Source organism: Elephas maximus, chromosome 4, assembly GCF_024166365.1.
Source record: "Elephas maximus indicus isolate mEleMax1 chromosome 4, mEleMax1 primary haplotype, whole genome shotgun sequence".
NCBI lineage: Eukaryota > Metazoa > Chordata > Mammalia > Proboscidea > Elephantidae > Elephas > Elephas maximus.
Window position 1 is genome coordinate 171,605,722 of NC_064822.1, and position 19,808 is coordinate 171,625,529.

Sequence of the window (19,808 nt, forward strand, 5' to 3'; positions counted from 1 at the left end):
GGACACCCTGTCAGCTCAGTAATGATGTCACTCCTGAGGTTCACACTTCAGCCAAAGATTAGACAGGCCTATAAAACAAGACTTAAGGGTCACAACAGCCCTGGGGCAAGGACTAGAAGGCAGGAGGTGACAGGAAAGCTGGCAATAGGGAAAACAAGGTTGAGAAAGAATTATGTTAACAAGTCATGGGGTTGTTAACCAATGTCATAAAGCAATATGTGTACTAACTTTTTAATGAGAAATTAGTTTGTTCTGTAAACCTTCATTTAAAGTACAATAAAAAAAAGGATAAAACAAACAAAAAGAAGTAATAACAATAAGGCTGGGCAAATATTTCTTAAATTTTATTCTTATTTGAGTTTGCAATAATTCAAAGATGGCAAAAGCCCATTATAAATGGGTATATGATACCACAGATACATTATAAGGCAAGGAAGTCCAATTATTGAAAGACTTAAAAAATGTACTTCATTTGGCATTCACTGATCGTCTAGGATGTGGAATTTTTGATATGTCTCAGAAGATATATTACCTAAGTTTATATTATTTGGGTTCTAAGAAACTTTATATCTCAAAGAAAAAGACAATTGGTGGGCAAGAACAAAAAACATATTTTTTTAAAAAGATTACCTATGTACAAATAAAGTATCTGATAAATCAGTAAAATAAAGAAGTTTGGAAAGCTGGAGTTTTTATGTTGTATAAAAATAAATACAGTGAATTTACATTATATCCAAAACCCAGTACCATCGAGTTGATTCAGACTCATAGAACGGAGTAGAACTGCCATATAGGGTTTCTGAGGAGTGGTTGGTGGATTCGAACTGGCAGCCTTTTGATTAGCAGCCTAATGCCTAACCACTGCTCCGTCAGGGCTCCTGTCTTATACTATAGAAGACTGTTAATAGATGATTTTTATCGGTAAATAAGTCATCTTAATTGCTGTCTACTTATATGAAGGTTTTCAAAAGAACAGTCGTCATTTTTTAAAGAAATCTACATCCCTTTCGTAATTAATTCAGCTAATTTGTGGCTGATTTTTTCCATGTCTTTTGCCCCCGTATTACATGCCTTTTAGATATTTTGTTGCGTAATCAAGATATGGCAGCAAAACAGAAAGGAGACAGAATTCAAATCAGTCATCCTAGTTATTTAACTAGCATCTATGGCAAATAGCTAGATCTGGGAAGACTGGTGGCAATGCAATGTTCTATGAAACAAGGCATTGTTCTTTATTCTAAAATTCTCATTTATCTATTTTCCGTGGTCTTATGAACATAGTTTAGAGTTGGCTGCACTCACTCCCCACCACTCTCCATATAGCAAATGGAGGCTTCCCTGTCTGAAAATCTAAAAGATGAGGCAATACTCTATTCTACTTTAGAAAATCCTGTTTCTCCAGTTGGCATCCTCTCAGGTACTCTTGGTACTCTAGGAGGGGCACTGATGTGTCAGAGAAAGAATACTGACTTTGGAGACAGTAGTCATGGACTTTAGGTACTTTAGTCATAATCTGGCCAGTTTGTAGCTGTGCAACCTTAAAAATTTAACCTGAGCTTCAGTTTCTTCTTTGTAAAGAGAAATAACAATATCTGTTGTTGTATGCCGAGTTGATTCCAATTCCTAGTGATCCTATAGGACAGAGAAGAACTGCCCCATAGGGTTTCCTAGGCTATAAATCTTTACAGGAGCAGATTGCCAGGTCTTTTTTCCAGAGAGGAAACCCCGGTGGCATAATGGTTAAGAGCTATGGCTGCTAACCAAAAGGTTGGCAGTTCAGGTCCACTAGATGCTCCTTGGTAACTCTATGGGGCAGTTCTACTCTGTCTTATAGGGTCGCTATGAGTCAGAAGCGACTCAGTGGCAATGGGTTTTTTCTCCAGAGGAGAAGCTGGTGGGTTCGAACTGCTGACTACTTCTTCAGTTAGCAGCCCAGCACTTAACCATCACGTCACCAGGGCTGCTTAACAATATCTATTTGACCTACTTCACAGGTACTGTTGTAATGGAGCCCTGGTGGCACAGTGGTTAAGAGCTCGGCTGCTAACCAAACGGTTAGTAGTTCAAATCCACCAGCTGCTCCTTGGAAACTCTATGGGGCAGTTCTATTCTGTTCTATAGGATTGTTTTGAGTTGGAGTCGACTCTAAGGTTTTTTTTTCTGGTTTTGAGTAATAGGAGCCCTGGTGGTGCAGTGGTTAAACGTTTGCTACCAAAACATCGACAGCTCAAATTCACCAGCTGCTCCTTGGAAACCCTATGCAGCAATTCTAGTATGTTCTGTAGGGTCCCTATGAGTTGGAATTGACTTCACGGCAATGGGTTATGGGTTCTGAGTACTAAATAATATGGTATTTGAAAGTGTTTTGGAATATATAACACGCTAGACTTAAAAATGCTTAAAAATGTGGCTTGCTGTGCTTGCATTTTCTGTGCGTTAAAAAAAAATCAAAGTAGAAATCACTGGGAAATTCAAGTGCTCGTGAGTCACACAGCACAAATGTAAGTAATTAATTTACAAATGCTTTACAATAAAATCAAAGAACCTATTAGTGGATTTTTTTAAAATAAAAAACTTGGCATTTAAATATTCATCAACTTAATCATTCTTTCTTTTATAAGAATGTTCACTATGTGACACTATAACTCTCCAAAGGAGAAATTCTATAATTAGTTCTGTTTTCTGCCTTAGAAGCTTCATCAAGAGGCAGAAGAATGGAATAATTCAAGTTTTAAAAAAGCAAAAATACAAAACTCTAAACCACTGTCCCCTTATTTTAAACAGCTAGATAGGACTATTTCCCCCCATGTATTTACAGACAACCTACTATTTATATAATGCTAACACGAATCACGACTTAAACAATAATGATCAAAAGGAATGTGAATTACTTTTCTTTCCTTATCAGTTACATTACTAAATATGAAAGCCTGGGAGCAACTGCACTACATTTTTTTTTTTTTTAACGAACTAGATGTCATATAAAAATGTCTATGTACTAAACAATTAAGGTGTTGATCAAGAGTTCACAGTTTTAGAAAAAATATTTGTGAAACATAGCAGTGTATATAACAGGGTCCCATGTACAAACAAGCCTGTGGAAAAAGATGACTAGTCTTGGCCTGAAAAATAATTGCAGTAACCCGCCAACTTCTCTTTTAAAAGGGAAAGCCTAAGCCTTCTTTAAAATAGCAAATGAATCGCCTGCTCATTCTAAATCTTGTTTATATCTTGGTATATTAAACGGCACAGTTTTTTTCCCCCCCAATAAGAAGAAACTATTAATTATAATGTGGGTAACAAATGCCAGATTCTGGCTAGCAGCAAAAGTTTTGGACAAAATGGCAAAAGCATATCAAGAATAACTTTATAATGCTGATATCCTAATAGCAGTATGATCTTTGCGATAAACCATCCAAGATTTAGTTCTCCATCAAAAGCTTTTCCCTTCTCTCTCTTTTACACATATACACACATGATTTCTTACACCATCTTGTCCCTAAAAATTCAGTTTGAGGTTATCTTCTTTGTTTGACTATTAATAAGTTTTTCTGAAAAAAAGCAACAATATTTCAACAAACCAATGATCAAAAATGGCCCAATGCTTTGATTAAAGATCTCTCAAGGCCATTCTGTTTGTAGGGTAGCCTGCCAAGAATTTGTAGAGTTAAAATTAAATTAGCATTGGTGTAAGGTAATAAATTGATGCAGGTAAAAGTGAGTTTATCTCATGCTCACCAGAACACAATTAAGGAACAAATAATTGTAAGCTCATCCTCCCTCAGCACAGAGGTAGACGTAGCTAAAACTATTACGAGCTTAGTTGGGCCTCTTTCATTTTACAGTCTGCAGTGCAGTACAACACAGCTGTGAGACAAGGAAGGCTAAACTAGAGCTCTGTATCCTACGACTTGCATTACAAGTTAAACAATAATAAAGGATATTTTTGCTGTGTATGTGGTTTCAAAATTATTCCCTGTAAACATTCTATATTCTTTCCTATTTAATTTCAGAGCTTAAGCTTGTATCTATATCAATGTCAAATTATCATTTATTCTTTGAAAAGCAGCACAAATACTCTTCCATCTGGTCTCAACACAAATTCCTTTTTAAAAAAAGTTAAGGCCATTTAATTCCATCAGGGCCAAGTGAAAATTACCCTGATTTAAGATCTTTGAAAAACAACTATTAAGTGGTTATGTTTTCCTCCTTGGTAATTTGAGGGCAGTTTGTAGGATTTATTAGTCTCCAACATCTCCATCTCGATCTCCAATAAGCCAAAGAAAATGAAAACTCAAGGCTAATAATGCTGTCCCGAGCAAATCACCCAATGCTGTTAGATAGGGGATGGAGAAGCTATCTGGGTCCTTTCCTTTCCTCCAGAAGTGATGGACCATCCAGTCAGCAATCCACAGCAAGGTAAATACCTAGAAGAGAACACCAGAGGTTACTCCTGTTGCCTACACAGTCCTAGCTCATTAAATGTGGCCATAGGCCTAAGCCGTGGACTCCTGAGAGGAACAGCATGTGTCTAGGTCAAGAACCATGCTTGGAATCAACAAATATTTAGCTGATGGGAATATTTCCTTTTCACACACACACACAAAAAAGCATTTGCAATTCTTAAACATTTTTTTCAACTTCTCACATATATGTTCTCATTTTTACCTAGCCCCCCAATAATCACAAAACCCTTATATTTTAAAAGCATTGTACAGTTTTCAAACCACTTCATGTTTTAAAGAAGGCAGCAGACATACTACATGAAGAAGAGAAAAACAACTTAAATAAGGAATTATTTAACAGTCTCCTATTACGAGCGTATCAAATGAAATAAAGGTGAAAAACTGACCATCCATTGACTAATTCTGAAACCACTGGTGGCTTGTCAAGGAAAATTTCAGTGCAGTGGGAAGGACAATAACCAGAAGTGAGGAGTGAACTGTGTATCTAGACATAGATGGATAGATAGATGGATGGATGGGTGGATGGTCCGATGAATAGACAGGACATATTTAAAGAGGCATCTTTGCCTCACACCTATAAGTAAATTCCAGGTAAAGACCCAAGTATAAAAAGTAATATTTGAAAACTTTTAAAATAGAATATCTGATGACCTTGATGTAGGGAATGATTTCATAAATGAGATGCAAAATACATATTAAAAGAATGGTTTGATAAACTACATTAACTTAAGGATTTCTGTGGTTCAACAGATATCATTAAGTTAAAAGTCATGCTCCCGTCTTGGAAAAGATCTCTGCACTGCATATAACTGACAAAGAATCAGTATTCACAATACATAGAGAAAACAGAATTCCCACAGGTCATAAGAAAATAAAACAGTCCAATAGACTAGAGATGGAATCCTGAATGGCCAATCAAAGTTGCCAACCTCACTAATAATAAGGAAATACAAATTGAAACAATGTTAAATTCCATTTCATACCCATCAGACCAGCAAAAAATCAAAGCTTAAACAATATAATAGTGAACTTTAAAAAAATAAAAAGGCATACTAGGGGGCCATGCAGTGTTCAAAGAGCTTCAAATTTATGATTTAATTTTCAGAAACATCTTTGTAATATGTTGTAGAGTATTATTGTTCTTATTTGACATATGTAGAAATTATACGAGTGTAAAAAACCTGCCCACCGTCACACAGCTGGGAGGTAGAAGAGTTAGGCTCAAATTCATATAATTTTAACACAGAAGTTCAAATTCTTAACCATCAGTACAGAACATTGTTTTGGTGAAATGGGAACTCTCTACATTGGTGATAGAAGTGTAAACTGGCACAACTACTTTGGAGAGAAATTTGGCATTATCTAATAAATTTGAAGATATACATCTTCTTAATTTAGCAATTCCACATAGAAACAATGTTTTGTTTTGCAACACTAGGATAAAACTGCTCATGGCTAAAGAAGGCTGGGTTAGGTGCTCTACTGACCCCAGGTCTACCACGGCTACCTCAAAGGCTGAGAGGACCCATATCTTGGTGTACTTGTGGAGACTCTGCAGAGAAACTCTCATATGTGTATACCAAGAGACATGTGCAAGAATATTCACTGCACCACTGTAGTAAAAACAAAAAATGGAGATAACCTAAAATATCTATTGACAGGGCAATGGCTAAATAAACTCTTTTATATACATCTGTTAAAAAAGAAAAAAAAAAGAACAAATCGTTGCCATCAAGCCGATTCCGGCTCATAGTGATCCTACAGGACAGAGTAAAACTGCGCCACAGTGTTTTCAAGGAGCAGCTGGTAGATTTGAACTGCCAACCTTTTTTGGTTAGCAGCCAAGTTCTTAACCACAGCACCACCAGGGCTCCATACATCTGTAACAGTAGTATAAAAACTGGCATGGCAATGATACATGCTAATTTAAAATGGTGATGACCACTAGTGAGGGAATGAAATGAGACCAGGGAGGGATACACACAAGGCACCAACCAAATCTAAGATGTCTTTTTATTTATCATTTTGAAATACTTGCTTCAGACAATTTGCTAAGGCTTAAGTTGGGCGGTATAAATACATAGTTATATTACTTCCCATAACTTCCTCTACGTTTCCATTTTTTAACTTAAAATTGGTGAGTAGTTGAAACAGTGGAAGCTCACTGACCAGAGCTGAAGAAGCTATAACTTAGAATACTTACTGAGAGAGATACCTGGGACAGGAAGCCAGTTTACTCTGCTGAATACATGAAGGGACTGGATGTTAAACACTAGGAGCTGCTGAAGCTGGAGGTGAGCCTGACACTAAGGGATTATTTCAATGTCTGTGTATGGACTCAGCCAATGTCCGCGTGCTCTCATTAGTCCACAACTGTCCTTTCCAGGTAGGAAAATAAAAGGATATTTTCTAGAGAGACTGAACGGGAGAGACTCAGGCCTCAAGGACACCAGGAACTATGAGGTATTGGTGAAGAATGAGGATTAATTGGAAATCTGCATGAACTCCCTTCAGGCCCCTACTACATTCAGAGTGGCAGACACTAATATGCCTGTCCAGCAGGACATTAGAGGTTCACGTTTGGAGGGCCCCTAATTAACTGGCCGACTCTCCCCCATCCTCTAATAGTAAAGCCCCCAAGCCCCTGTCAATAGGCCTCACTCCCACTTCCAAGTTACTTCTCCATGCCTCAGTCTCCCCTCTGCAAAGTAAGAGAAAATAATCCTTTTCCCATAGAGAGGATGTCAGGGTTAAATAGCAGAACATTTAAAACAGGACTTGGTACACAGAAAGACCTTGATAAATACTTTCTATGATTAAAAACAAAATTAACAGGTCATATATGAAGAAACAAGAATCTGACTTTTTCAACAGCAACACTGGGAAACAAGGGAATAATACCTTCACAATCTTGAGAGAAAAGTATTTCCAGTCTATAACTTCATGCCTAGTGAAGAACAGCGTGAACCAAGAAAGAAAAAGAAATGGGACCCAGGAAACAGCAGAGCTAACACAGGAGAGCAGGGAGGGAAGGTTCCAGGATGAGGGCTGGGCTGCAGGCTGGGAGCCGTAGTCCAGAAGGAGCAGGGGGATCAGATGCTCTAGAAATGAGGTCTCCAGGATAATCAGATTATTTGATTATTAACAGTGGGTTTGGGGGCAAAAAATAATTATAGGTATGTGGTAGCTCAGATGGAACACTTAGAAAAAAATGAAGGATGTTGCTGTGTGCTGCTGACTTGATTCTAACTCACAGAGGCCCTACAGGACAGAGTAGCACTGCCTCATAGGGTTTCCAAGGCTGTAATCTTTACGGAAGGAGGCTGCTACATCTTTCTCCTGCAGAGCAGCTGGTGGGTTTGAACTGCTGACTTTCGGTTCACAGCAGAGTACTTAACCATTGTGCCACCAGGGCTCCTTGAAAATATGGAGACAAAAAATGGAAAAAAGCTAAAAGAGATCTAAAGTACTATCAATATTTGGTGATTTAACTATATGTATATCTAGATGTCCAGATAAAAAATGTCCAGATATAGATACATAAATACATATACAGGAGCCTGGGTGGCTCAAGCGGTTTGCAGTTGGCTGCTAACCTAAAGGTTGGTGGTTAGAACCCACCCAGCGGTACTGTGGAGGAAAAGGCCTGGCAATCTGCTTCCATAAAGATTAAAAACCCAGAAAGATTACAGCCATGAAAATGCTATGCAGCAGTCCTACTCTGTCACATGTGGGGTCGCTGTAAGTCAGGGGCCAACTCAAAGGCAGCTTGCAACATCAATACATACATAAAAAAAAAAAAAAATACATAAAGACATATAATACATACATACATATATACACTTTCTCTTCACTTATTATCTTGTTATCTGACATTTCACATTTAGGACGACAGTAAAAAATCTACTACTGGACTACTTTGTGCATTAATGACCTACATCTGGCAGTAATGAATGCTGAGGTGTGACGCGAGAGTGACACTGTCTATGATGGTTAAGTTATGTGTTAGCTTAGCTGGGCCATGATTCTTAGTGGTTTGGGCAGTTATGTAATGATGTGATCTGGCAGTTATGTAATGATGTAGTCATCCTCCATTTTGTGATCTGATGTGGTCATCTTCCATTTTGGCATAACACTAATTTTGTATAACAACTTGGTGTTTAGAAACTGATCATGTCAATAAGTGAGGAGGTTGTACACACATATAGACATGTGTATATATGTGTGTGTGTGTGTATGTGACCTATGAATAGGCCATGAAACCCGTTTAATATAACCAGTCTTTAAAAAATTGATACAGAATACAGCATAGGCTAGAATATATCAACATGCACATAGTAAGGATATTTCATAAAACTTTTCAGTTTGAACTTACACATATTTACATATACATATCTACATAAGTACATTTCTTATGGTTGTGATAAAAAACTGCATGAAAGACACTGATCTAACATGTACGTAAATCTCTAGAAGGGGAAAACCATGCATTCCTCCTCTGTGATCCCTTAGTTTCTAGCAAAATACTTACACTTGGTACCTAGTGGTACTCAATAAATATTAGTGTCATCACAACTATTCTACGTTCAGCAATTATTACACTGTCTCATAATTTATAAGATCTTTATTTAAAAAGTTATCTGAACAGAAGCAGTATGAACATTTGTCTCTAATGCTAACCAGCTATGACTTTCACCTCTGAACCTTCGTTTGAGTCTGTTTAAAATGAATGAATACATGTCTTCCCAGTCTCTCCCAGCTCTTAAGTACAGAGGTAAGAAACTGGTTGTCATAAACTACTCAAGAGATGGCAGTGATTGATCTACTCATCTCTGCGTTTCTTCATGCCTGCTCCAACTCACATTCTTATTCCATTTACTCAACTTCTTTAAATAAAATGCCATAGAACCAAGTTCCTTTCCACAGAATTTCTTTTATCAGAGCATTGTGATGACTTAGAAGTTCAAGCAGAATTTTTTTCTTTTTTTTTTGCAAATTACCAAAGAATATCAGTGTTTCCCTGGAACACTGTGTCTAATGAATTATTAGAGCCACAATAAGGAACAGAGACTTCTTAAAGCAACAAGTTTTGTTTTAAAACAAAATGATTATTTAAGGAATGCATGATTTTCACTGAGCAAACACATCTAAAATCAAACCAAGGCTAAGCTGTGTTTTTACACAGTTTGTTTGTTCTCTATGAAATATGCATCATTTCTTTAGGTAAATATACCTTCTGAAAAGGCAACTTTGTAGCCCCAGCTAATTAGGCATGCTCTAGATATATTGCTTGAAATTTAAATAAATACAAACTGTACAAGAATATGTATTTGCTTTGGATGATATTGATTCTTTCGGTTAGCTCCTTCTTTGAACTAGAATCAATATTTCCAGGCATTAGAAACTCCTTAATGCCTCAACTGCCAATAACAACCTTGTATATTATGTGAAGAAAGATATTTCTTTGGGAGAGAAATGCTTAGAAATATGATGCAAATAAACCTGAGTACCAAATTAGCACAGTTCTTCCTAACCCCTACTTTTACAAAGGCTGAATTCACTTCCCCTACAAAAATATGCTTCCCTCATCCAGTTTCTCGGCTGAAAACCCTACTCATTAAAATCTAAGAGAATTAGAGCTAAGAAGAATTTAGGCTCAACAGTCAACAGGAATTCAGTTTATTCCTGATACTCAAATCAAAACATCTTTTCTTTGATTTAAACTTTTTGTGAGGTAGCAGATGGGGTAAGGTGTGAAATGAATGATGCTGCTAAAAAGAGAACTGAAGTTTTTCTTCCTGGGTACTATGGTGGGTATGATTATCCCTATTTTCAGAAGAAGAAATTTAGATATAGAACGGTTAAGTGACCTTACCCAGTTAAACACAACTAGTAAGTGGTGGAGACTGGAGTAAAAACAATGTCTTTTAACACCAAAGCCTGTGCTGTTTCCCCTTTATCGCAATACCCCCCAGAAAAGGAGAAAAAAAGATGCAAAAAACACTTGGGACTTTCGATTTTAGTGGCACTGTAAACAAAATATCCAGAACAACCCTCCTTTAAAAACAAAACAAAAAACTTCAAATGCTAAATACATACGTGTATATATATATATATATAAACTATCTTTTTTAAATGCATCATTGAACTGGCATGGAAGTAAAGAATCCTCAGTAAAGAAAGCAGGAATCCAGAGAGGTAAGCAGAACAATAAGCCTTGCTTTGGCCCTGAGGGCATCAATGAAACTGAAGATCATGAGCCAGGCTGCTTCACTGGGCACAAACTATACTACAAGTGTACTCTACCACTCCGGGGGCACCAAGGCACCCTCTGCAGCGCCGACTGCCTAACACATTCAAGCTCTGAGTTTTTTTAATTTGACCCTGCTTTAGGTGAATGTTTATACTGCAAATTAGTTTCTCATTCAAAAATTTATACACAAACTGTTTTGTGACATTGGTTGCAATCCCCACAATGTGTCCGCACTCTCCCCATTTCCACCTCGGGTTCCCTGTGTCCATTCATCCAGTTTTCCTGTCCCTTCCTGCCTTCTCGGCTTTGGTTTTAGGCAGGTGTTGCCCGTTTGGTCTCCTATACTTGATTGAACTAAGAAGCACGTTCCTCACGCGTGTTATTGCTTGTTTTATAGGCCTGTCTAATCTTTGGCTGAAAGGTGGACTTCGGGAGTGCCTTCAGTTCTGGTTAGCAGGGTGTCAAGCTCTGGTTTCAACCACAGTACTGGGCATGGTAGAAAGGAGACAAAGACAAGGCGTGCCCAGGTAGGAAGTCTAACAGGAGACTTTCACATAAACTAGGACTCGAACTACACTTATCTGAATAAGAAATAAAATAAGAATAAACCTTCTTCCCAGAAGGGGCAGAAGGGAAACTTGTCTGACTGTGGTACTAGGTGGCAGGAGAAAAATCTCCCCTAAGGATTTGTAACTACAAGGTGATCCTTACATGGATTTTAGGCCAATATCAAACTACCTATGTGGACTGAAAAACCTGAAATTGGGAATTTATTTTAAACCGTTCCTAGTTTAGAAGGGTCCCCAAGGCCCTTGGAAAGAGCAATGCACCTTTAACCTAGGCCTCAAAGAATTTCCATATTAAAAGTATAAAAGACTATGAGCTCAGTACCAATGGTCACAATACCTGAACTGAAACAAGGCACTATGAACAAAAATAACAGACAGCAGAATCAGAAACACAAAGATTTCAGATGTTAGAAAAATCAGGTACAGAATATAAAATAAATCTCTATCATATTCTTTTAAAAATAAAAAAGGGATTGTAAATATTAGAATGGAGTAAGGGAATACAAAGAACTGAACAAATAAGTTAGAAGGAGAACCAACTAGAACTTCTAGAAATAAAAGCTGTAAACACTGAAATTAATTCAATAGATGGATGACATTAACAGCAGATTAGATAGAATTAATGAACTAGAAGATGAATCTAAACAAATTAATAAAAAGCACAGAGATATAAGGAGTTGGGGAATATGAAAAAGATGCTAGAAACATGGAGGACAGCATAAGAAATTCTCAAATACATGTATATGGAGATTCAAAGGGAAGAAAAGAAAACAGGAGATGAAATATTTAAAGAGAAATTGACTATCTCAGTGAGTCGGAGATGCTAAAATCGTTCTCTGAGGAATTAATAGATAGCTGAAAATACACAGATGATTGAAACACATAATTAACAAACTTGATCTAATGGACATATATATACATATATTCATTTTATATACACACACGCACATACATACATACAGGAGCCGTGGTGGCGTAGTGGTTAAAGTGATCAACTGGTAACTGAAAGGTCGGTGGTTCAAAACAGCAGCTCCACAGGAGAAAGATGTGGCAGTCTGCTTTCACAGAGATTTACAGCCTTGGAGACCCTATGGGGTCACTATGAGTTGGAACTGACTCGATGGCAGTGGGTAGGTTTTATATATATAAAAATAGAGTCGGAATCGACTCGACGGCACTGGGTTTTATATATATATATATATATGTATCTCCATTTGGAGCCTTGGTGGCACAGTGGTTAAAGTGCTTGACTGCTAACCAAAAGGTTGGCAGTTCTAACCCACCAGCCGCTCCACAGGAGAAAGATGTAGCAATCCGCTTCCGTAGATTTACAGCCTTGGAAACTCTATGGGACAGTTCCACTTTGTCCTACAGGGTTGTTCTGAGTCAGAACTGACTTGATGGCAATGGGTTTGTTATATACATTTTATATATATATATTTTTTATTTTATTATATATTATCATATAATTAATAATACATATTATTATTATATAGATATATATAAAGCAAACACTATAGCCAACACTTGTATAAAAACAGTGTAGGGACGGGGCTGTCTGACACCCTCTAACTTCAGGAGGGGGAGAGAATCAGTGTCAGCGTCAACAGCCCAAGGCTGATTTCCTGAGGCAGAGGTCGGACACACCTCCTCAATCGAACCTTTTTTGCAATTCTGACACCAGCCATCCCTGCCACATCACTCTCTACTGCTCTGCTGGATTCATTTAATTCATTGCAATGGCCACGCAGAATTCACAGACAATACTCATGATTATGGGGTTTATTAGGGAAGTAGCAGGTTACAATTCAGGATCAGAAATGACTCAGGATGCAGTTCTTTGATCAGGACAGCCACTTTTCAGCTGTGCCCGCAGGCAGCCCCTCTCTCTCTGGCCCTCAGCCCCTCGGCCCAGCCTCTGCCTTGCTTGGGCAAGTGTTACAAATATCTTTAGCTCCACTAATAAGTGCCCAGGGGTGCCTCATTTTGCCAGTAAGCCTCGGCCCGAAAGCCCTCGAAGCCTCGACCCGAAAGCAGTCAGCTCTCTCGCTCCATGGGTCAGCAAGCCTAGCTCTGCCGACAAGTACCCCAAGGCACCCCACTCCACCAGGAAGCCTCCTGCCCGAAGGCACTCAGCTTCTTACTCTGTGGGTGGGCACACACACTATAGTCGCCTCACTCTGCGGGGTGGAAGCCACTGCACTGTCTCTTGCCAGTCTCCTAGTTCTGTTGCTGCCGATTCTCTGCCATCGCTTCTCACCTTCTTGCACTATCTCCGGTGTTATAGCTCTCTGTCTCCTGGGTCTAGGAAGTTCTCAGCGCAGGAACCCTGGGTCCAAAGGATGCACTCTACTCCTAGCTCTTCTTCTTGGTGGTAGTAGGTCCCCCCTCTCTGCTCACTTCTCCTTCTATCTCTTGAAGATAAAGGGTGTGACTCAAGTAAGGTCGTGACTTGAATAAGGACGGTAAGGGTGGTGACTGGGGTAGGGTTGGCTGCTTGAATCACACCCTCTAGTAAGCTGGTGACTCAAAATACATCCCACCCTAATCTTGCCTCATTAACATAAGAGACAACTCACTCCCAAAGGGACCATAACCACAAGCATAGAGGCTAGGATTTACAACACATCACAAAATGGAGGAGAATTACATCAATCACAAACAGGATGACCATACCATTACATAACTACCAAACCACTAAAAATCATGGCCCAGCCAAGCTGACACATAACCTTAATCATCACAGGTTCCATACACCTTATTTGCACAGTCCCATCCAATCACTGTGTGGGAGTCACAAAGACTATGGCTAGAAGGGCCATATTAAGTAATTTGCTGCACCACAATTGGGAAAAGATATTTTTTTCAAACACATATAGAATATTTATAAAAAATGATCACATACTAGGCCATAAAGAAATTCTCAATAAATCTCAAAGGGTTAATATCATAAAACCACATTCTCTAATTGTAGTACAGATAGAAATCAATAACTGATGGAAAAAAATCACATATTTGGAAATTTAAAAGGGCACTTCTAAATAAATTATGGGTCTAAGAGAAATCATAATGAAAACCATAAAATATTTAGAACTGATGAATATTAAATCATATGAATCTTATGGAATGCTGGCAATGTAGTATTTAAATGCTTATATTGGAAAACAAGGAAGACTGAAAATAAATGAGCTAAGCATCCATCTTTAAAAGTCAGAAAAAAGAACAATTACAAATTCAAGAAAAGTAGAATGAAAAACTAATACAGGTAAGTGCAGAAACAAATAAAATAGAAAACAAAAATACATGACAGAGAAGATAAAGTCAAAGTTGGTCCTCTAGAAAGGTAAATAAGACAATAAATATCAGGCAAACTTAATTAAGATTAAAAAAGAAGGTACAAATAAACTATGTCAGGAATGAAAAAGAAGACCGTGCTAGATATCGACTGATGGCACTCAGCACCCATTCCCACCCCTTTCTATGGTCTTTTCTATCTTGCAAGGGAAGAATAGCCTAAGAATTACGTTTCTCATGCAAGATTTTGGAGGTGTCTCAGTGGCTAACCAAAAGGACAGCAGTCTGAATCCACCAGCTGCTTCTTGGAAACATGGGCCAGTTCTATTCTGTCCTATAGGGATGCTATGAGTTGGAACTGACTCTATGGCAATGAGTTTGGTATTTTGGTTTAAAGGAGGTTGAAGCCTTTCCTTCTCTCATAAGAGTAATAGTGGAGTGGGGTCTTTGGTAGGCATAAGTTTTTGAAAGAGCTGGCCAGATTCCTCAAGGATTGGGAACAGCTGTGATGCTGGCAGTAGTTTTGTTTACTTTGTTTACTTCGGGGTAACAGCAAGCAGCCTGACTTTTTGGACCACATCTGCAGTAGTAAACCTGAGTGCCAGTGGCAGCTCCCTTCCCTCCACGCTGCTTTCACTTTTTTCCCAAGGTTGATAATGCTTAGTAAACACCTAATACCATGCACCGAATTGATTTCTGCTTGAAATATCCTTTTTCTACACTGTACCCTAACACAGTAATTAGAGATCTTGTAGAAAGAGCCTGGTTGGCACAAGTAGTTTACAATTGGCTGCTAACCTAAAGTTAGCAATTCAAACCCACCCAGTAGCTCTGCGGAAGAAAGGCCCAGTGAACTGTTTCCATAAAGATTACAGCCAAGAAAACCCCATGGAGCAGTTCTACCCTGTAACACACGGGGTTCCAAAGAGTTAGGGGCCAACTCGACAGGAGCTAACAACAGCAACAACAACAGAGATGCAAAAAGATAGCAAGAAGAATTTGAATAACATTATATTAATACACCTGGGAATTTAGATGAACTTATTTCTAGGAAAATATTTAATAAAACAGAACTCAAGAAAAAACAGAAAAATGGACAAAAGGTAGGACAACAGTTATTTTCAGACATTAAACAACAGGCAGCACAGGACTGTGATCCCTGAGAGAACAAAAGAGATGAGGTCACCTTACATTTTATTATATGACAGAATCTTCTAAATTTTATTTTACATCAAAAGAAGATCAACACTCAGGAAATTCATGGCTTCAGAATCTATTTCTCTCATCAAATCTAATTTAACTACAACTTGCAAGGCATATGTTTGGAACTAGCACTAATAAATGGTTGGAGATGAATTTTGAAAACACACTTCAGTTTTTATAGCAGTTGAAAATGATTATCTTCAGTCTGTTGAAATGCTTTCAAGTATCTTCCTCCACTCCCATCAACATGCCTCTGTGAGACTGATTTCTCTACCATACAAAAAAAAGCAAAAAACAAAAAATAAAAACCAAACCCGTTACCATCAAGTGAATTCTGACTCATACCGACCCTAGACCGTACGAGTCATTAAAACAAAACATGGAAACAGTTTACATATACATTATCCCTGTAAAGTGTTGTAGTAGATTAGATAAATTAAGAAGTCAGGTCACATGTCATGTTTAACGCTTAAAAAATATTTATATAGTTGGCATTTGCTCAAAGTCTGCACATTGCCATTTATGTGGAGAACTGCTGATTCATTCATGATTTTTTTAGTTCCGATGTGGAAATGCAAAAAGGCATGAGTGTGACAGTGATTCTCTAGGTTAATTATCTATAAAAGAACTTTCAGTAAGCAATGTGTGCAGTGTTTGTAATTCTCTTCCCCTATGTTACATTTGTTCTAATTATGTTTTCTTAAATGTGGATTTTATTTCTGTTGAATCTAATAATAAAAACATCAAGGCTTCAAGTTTTACTTAGGCAAAATTTTAAAATGAAACTCTTAAAGAGTTTCATTTTATATATGTTTTAAAAGCCCATTAAGAGAAGACTCGCTGAATAAATCATGAAGTATTCACAGCCGCCCCTTGAAACCCTACGGGGCAGCTCTAGTCTGCCCTATAGGGTCTCTATGAGTCGGAATCAACTTGACAGCAATGGGTTTGTTTTTTGTTTATTCATACAATGGAATACTATACAGTAGTCAAATAAATGAACAGTTACACACACAAATAAACCTCAAACCCAAGGCTGAGCAAAATAAGAAAGTCATATAAGCGTATATTCAGTATGATGCCATTTTTATAAGTTTCAAAAACACATAAAACTAAAAAGTATATTATTTAGGGATCCAAATATATACAGTAAAACCATAAGGAAAAGCAAATAATCGTAAGCCATACAGTTCAGGATCAGTAGTTTTCTCTGGAAAAGAGGAAGGGGCACATACCCACCCCTGTTGCCGTCAAGTTGATTCCAACTCATAGTGACCCAACAGGTGGCTTCCAAAGGTAAAGATATTAGAGTACTGGTAATGTTAATATTTTCTGAGCTGACTGGTAAGTGTACTGGTGTTCACTGTATTCCTTTTCTTTATACTTTATACATGTCATTGTTTATCCAGTCAAAATTTCACATACAATTAAACACTTTTAAAATATATAATTCTTGGCTGGAGGTTCATTAATCCTTGCCCAGTTAAGCCTGTCACTGACCACTCCCTCATTTGATCATGTCATTACGTTCTAATAATGCAAAGAATCAGTGATGGAATATCCCTTTACATTAGAAAATAACAATCCAAAAGTCAAAGAAAAATCCAAACTAAGATTTTAGTTTTAGGCAATTTCAACTCATAGTGTCCCCATGTGACAGAGTACAAATGCCCCAAAGGGTCTTCTAGCCTGTAATCTTTATAGGAGCAGATCGCCAGGTCTTTCTCCCGCAGAGCTGCTGTGTACACTCAAATGGCCAGTCTTTCAGTTAGCAGCTGGGTGCTTAACCATTGTGTCAGAGGGCTACTGATTTCCTACTAAAACCAAAACCAAAAACATTGCTGATGAGTCAATTCCAAATTACTTCAATATTCACAGGATATCAGAGAAAAATGCTATCAGTAGAGGCCTGGCCCTGAGTGACTTAGATAATCGTCTGCCTTCTTCCTAAAGGCCAAAGATGGCCCTGTTTCTAATACCATCCCCCTTTCAAGTAGGAGGCCTTTCTGCAGGTTGCCCAGAAAAACACTTTACTGGGAAAAAAGAATATTCATTCATTTTAAACTACTGAGTGCCTTTCTTCATTTCAATGTATTGCACAAATGTGAGAAATAATCTTATTTTTAATAATATTATTTTTAATAGCATACCAAATTATGTGTGGTGGTGGTCTTTGGTGCAGGCATTCTTGGCAAATTTAACATTGCTTTATGTTAAGAAATGAAACTGAATAAAAACTCCATGAAAAAATGACCAAAAATCCCTTCCTTGCTTAAGCTCAGCATAGAGGCTTCTTTCTTCATTTGACTAGTTGACATATGGTCTCATAAAACAGATTTTTAAAAAGTAATTTATTTTTTGAAAGGTCAGCAGTTCGAAACCACCAGCAGCTCCGTGGAAGAAAGATGTAGAAGTCTGCTTCTGTAGAGATTTACAGGCTTGGAAACCCTATGGGGAGCTATGAGTTGGAATCGACTCAATGGCAGTGGGTTTTGTTTGGGTTTGGTTGTTGTTGTTGAGAATACACCAACTCAACAATTTGTACACGTACAATTCAGTGACACTGATTACATTCTTTGAGCTGTGCAACTATTCTCACCCTCCTTTTCCAAACTGTCCTTCCCCCGTTAACATAAACTTGCTGCCCCTTCAGTTTTCTATTCTCTTAGTTTAGGTATCTAGTGCTGCTCCAACTGTAATACCACAAGTAGATGGCTTTAACAAACAGATATTTATTTTCTCACAGTTTAGGAGGCTACAAGTCCGAATTCAGGGTGCCAGCTCAAGGGGAAGACTCTTTCTCTGTCAGTTTTGGAGGAAGGTCCTTGTTCCTTGGTACTTCAGTGATCTTCATGTGGTGTGACATCTATGTTCCCCCATCTCTGCTTGCTTGCTTGCTTTTTTAATCTCTTCTGTATCTCAAAAGAAACTGACTTAAGACACACCCCAAGCTAATACTACCTCATTAATATAACAAAGAAAACCAACTCCCAAGTGGGATTATAACCACAGGTATAGGGGTTAGGATCTACAACACACTGGGGACACAATTCAATCAAGTTGCTGCTGTCAATTTGATCTCATATAGGTAGTTCTTTAAAGAGCACAATGCTTAAGGCAGACATTCTTTACTAAAAAAAAAAAAAAACTCACTGCTGTCGAGTCAATTCTGACTCATAGCGACGCTATACTAGTTAAGCTAAACTATTGTTTGGATTTAGGAAGACTTCAGGGGATATTTGTGGTTTAAGGCTTAAGGTTTAAAGGCTATCTCAGGATAATAGTTTTGGGGGTTCATCTAGCCTCCATGAATCCAGAACATCTGGATTCCATGAGAATTTGAAATTCTGTTCTGCATTTTCCCCCTTTTGGTCAGGATTCCGCTTTAGAACCTTTGATCAAAACATTCAGTAATAGTAGCTGGGCATATCCAGTTCTTCTAATCTCATGGCAAAGGGGCAGTTGTTCATGGGGGCAATCAGTCACACATTTCATTTCCTCCTCCTATTCCTCACTCTCCCTTCTCCTCTGTTGCTTCAGGCAAATGAAGAATAAAACAGATCTTAAAAGGTACTTTTGAAATCTATAGGAATTGACTAATGAATACCACTAGAAAATGGAATTACCTGAAAAAAAAAATTGCAGGTAAAATGAAAAGAGCTGGAAATACAACTCGAACTACCTTTAGGGGAAAAGAGATAAACCCTGAAAAGAAGACAATCAAATCATCTTAGTGGGAGGGGGTGGAAAGAAATAACTGAGAAATTCAAAATCTAGAAAACGGATCTTTTGTTGATATGGAAGGGTCTAAAGTCATTGGTTAGAGACTGAATACGGTGAAAAGCAGAGAAGAGAGCTGGATGCACAAAAGGAGGAAGCATGTTTACTTAACCTAATTAACATCTTGGAGAAAGCAGCTGTTAGAAATGACAAGTGTGAAAGGCCAGACATAATCAACTTGGACTTCTTGAAGATCTGAGATACAATATCACAAAAGGACTCACAGATACAGTTACCACTGCT

General features: G+C 37.9%; 1 protein-coding gene across 11 annotated transcripts in view; it reads right to left on the reverse strand.

The window, feature by feature from the left end:
- Positions 1–328: 328 nt before the first annotated feature.
- SLC41A2 (solute carrier family 41 member 2) overlaps positions 329–19,808 on the reverse strand; it is a 164,469-nt gene continuing 144,989 nt past the window's right edge. For all 11 annotated transcript variants that reach the window (XM_049884245.1, XM_049884246.1, XM_049884242.1 and 8 more), the window contains one exon: positions 329–4,427. In XM_049884245.1, coding sequence (XP_049740202.1) covers positions 4,242–4,427 — 186 coding nt within the window. In that variant the 3' untranslated portion in view covers positions 329–4,241. The remainder of the gene's footprint in view (positions 4,428–19,808) is intronic.